Below are 3402 nucleotides of genomic sequence, written 5' to 3' on the forward strand. Positions count from 1 at the left end.
GTACCCTGTAATAACACTTGTGACCCTGTACATGTGACTATTAAACACTGTAATAACACCTGTAACCCTGTACATGTGACTATTAAACACTGTACCCTGTAATAACACCTGCAACCCTGTACATGTGACTATTAAACACTGTACCCTGTAATAACACCTGTAACCCTGTACATGTGACTATTAAACACTGTAATAACACCTGCAACACTGTACATGTGACTATTAAACACTGTAATAACACCTGCTACCCTGTACATGTGACTATTAAACACTGTAATAACACCTGTAACCCTGTACATGTGACTATTAAACACTGTAATAACACCTGCAACACTGTACATGTGACTATTAAACACTGTAATAACACCTGTAACCCTGTACATGTGACTATTAAACACTGTAATAACACCTGCAACACTGTACATGTGACTATTAAACACTGTAATAACACCTGTAACCCTGTACATGTGACTATTAAACACTGTAATAACACCTGTAACCCTGTACATGTGACTATAAAACACTGTAATAACACCTGTAACCCTGTACATGTGACTATTACACCGTAATAACACCTGCAACCCTGTACATGTGACTATTAAACACGGTACCCTGTAATAACACCTGTAACCCTGTACATGTGACTATTACCCTGTAATAACACCTGCAACCCTGTACATGTGACTATTACACCGTAATAACACCTGCAACCCTGTACATGTGACTATTAAACACTGTACCCTGTAATAACACCTGTAACCCTGTACATGTGACTATTACACCGTAATAACACCTGCAACACTGTACATGTGGCTATTAAACACTGTACCCTGTAATAACACCTGTAACCCTGTACATGTGACTATTACACTGTAATAACACCTATACATGTGACTATTAAACACTGTACCCTGTAATAACACCTGCAACACTGTATGTGACTATTACACTGTAATAACACCTGCAACCCTGTACATGTGACTATTACACCGTAATAACACCTATACATGTGACTATTACACTGTAATAACACCTATACATGTGACTATTAAACACTGAATCTAAATATCTGAATCCGAGCTGCCACATAGATGGCGCCAACCCAGGGAAGCTGCAGGACATGCTGAAGGATCGACCAATGAAATACTTTCTCAGAAAGCCTGGCCTCACCTCACCAGCCACTCTAGTCAGACTGTTTTCTCTGCTACCACATGGCAAGCAGTACCGGAGCGCCAAGTCTAGGTCCGAAAGGCTTCTTAACAGCTTTGTTGATGAGATCACGTTGTTTGTCCTGGGACCGTTCCTGGACCCGTCTGAGCTGGGACGACAACACCATCCCCCCAACAACTTTCCTTCCACAACAAGCATCACGTCACGTACCCTCACAACCTTTAACATACAGACTAACATTATGTTCACAAGATAATCATAACAGTAGAGACATAAAGATGACTTCAAAAGTATTGATTAGAAATGGGAAATAGGGTCTGTACCCGATGGCTGTAGGAGCCGTCTCAGGTCTATCCAGCCTAAAGGCCCATAATACATAAGTGTGATGTCACTTTCTGCAGGGAGTTCCTGAAGCAGAGGTCCTTTCAGTACTAGAGGTTGGCTCCGCCCCTAACGGAAGAGGAGAGTCCATATCTACTAGAAACCCACCACCCCCTATGACATCAGACAGTCAGCCGGCCAATGACAGCCAGTCAGGGATGTCACCTTGAGTCCCAAATGGCCCAACATTCCCTACATGATGCACAACTTATTGTTCAGGGAACAGGGTACCATTTCGGACCAACATCAGACTGAAACCACACTATGAATACAAGAAGCACTTTGGATGAAAGAAATCAACACTTTAATAGAATAAATGGCCGTTAACCTACAACCACTGTTCACTTCAACCAAAGTACCATCAGTAAAACAAGGTCATTATATTCCATCGTAGTTATAAATGATATACAGAATTAAATTAACATCATATCAAGAGTTGCTTCAGAACTGAGGAGTTAGTTATTGCTAGTTAACAATAGAAAAGTAGAGGCATGTAGCCATGGATGGAAATTTAGGGTCACAGGACCCCGAGGTCAGTCTCTAGTGGCCCCCTAATGCCTTTACAGTGCCCCACTTTTAGGTTGCTACATATGGCTCTGGCCCAAAGTAGTGCACTGCATAGGGAATAGGACACCATGTCTCCTCCAGTCAGAGTTCTGTTATTCTGTTCAGGTTCTAGAAGGTTCTGTCCAGAGGGTGGGAACAGACATAGGTTCTCTTCTCCAAAACCTCCCTGGCGATCTTCTTAATGTTCTCATCTTGGTTCTCAGGTGAGTCTGAAACAAAAATAACATTCATTAGCCTACACACAAACTACCTTCATTACACACACACACACAAACTAGCCTACAACTATTGATCTGATAAAACAATATACAGATGTATTTTCTCTGAGGACGTTGTGTAACAGATTTTCTTTCTGACAGACGTTGTGTAACCGATTCTCTCTCTCTGAGGACGTTGTGTAACCGATTCTCTCTCTCTGAGGACGTTGTGTAACCGATTCCCTCTCTCTGAGGACGTTGTGTAACCGATTCCCTCTCTCTGAGGACGTTGTGTAACCGATTCCCTCTCTCTGAGGACGTTGTGTAACCGATTCCCTCTCTCTGAGGACGTTGTGTAACCGATTCCCTCTCTCTGAGGACGTTGTGTAACCGATTCCATCTCTCTGAGGACGTTGTGTAACCGATTCCCTCTCTCTGAGGACGTTGTGTAACCGATTCCCTCTCTCTGAGGACGTTGTGTAACCGATTCTCTCTCTCTGAGGACCTTGCGTAACCGATTCTCTCTCTCTGAGGACCTAGTGTAACCGATTCTCTCCCTCTGAGGACCTTGTGTAACCGATTCTCTTTCTGAGGACGTTGCGTAACCGATTCTCTTTCCGAGGACGTTGTGTCACAGATTTTCTCTGAGGACGTTGTGTAACCAATTTTCTCTCCGAGGACGGTGTGTAACCGATTCTCTCTCTCTGAGGACGTTGTGTAACCAATTCTCTCTCTCTGAGGACGTTGTGTAACCGATTCCCTCTCTCTGAGGACGTTGTGTAACCGATTCCCTCTCTCTGAGGACGTTGTGTAACCGATTCCCTCTCTCTGAGGACGTTGTGTAAACGATTCCCTCTCTCTGAGGACGTTGTGTAAACGATTCCCTCTCTCTGAGGACGTTGTGTAACCGATTCTCTCTCTCTGAGGACGTTGTGTAACCGATTCTCTCTGAGGACCTTGTGTAACCGATTCTCTCTCTCTGAGGACGTTGTGTAACCGATTCTCTCTCTCTGAGGACGTTGTGTAACCGATTCTCTCTCTCTGAGGACGTTGTGTAACCGATTCTCTCTCTCTGAGGACGTTGTGT

At 43.7% G+C, this 3402-nt stretch overlaps 1 protein-coding gene across 2 annotated transcripts in view; it reads right to left on the minus strand.

Annotated features, from left to right (window-relative positions):
* Positions 1 to 1832: 1832 nt before the first annotated feature.
* acad9 (acyl-CoA dehydrogenase family, member 9) overlaps positions 1833 to 3402 on the minus strand; it is a 34924-nt gene continuing 33354 nt past the window's right edge. For both annotated transcript variants that reach the window (XM_036951004.1, XM_036951003.1), the window contains one exon: positions 1833 to 2327. In XM_036951004.1, coding sequence (XP_036806899.1) covers positions 2227 to 2327 — 101 coding nt within the window. In that variant the 3' untranslated portion in view covers positions 1833 to 2226. The remainder of the gene's footprint in view (positions 2328 to 3402) is intronic.

Source organism: Oncorhynchus mykiss, chromosome 17 (genome assembly GCF_013265735.2).
Source record: "Oncorhynchus mykiss isolate Arlee chromosome 17, USDA_OmykA_1.1, whole genome shotgun sequence".
NCBI classification, from domain to species: domain Eukaryota; kingdom Metazoa; phylum Chordata; class Actinopteri; order Salmoniformes; family Salmonidae; genus Oncorhynchus; species Oncorhynchus mykiss.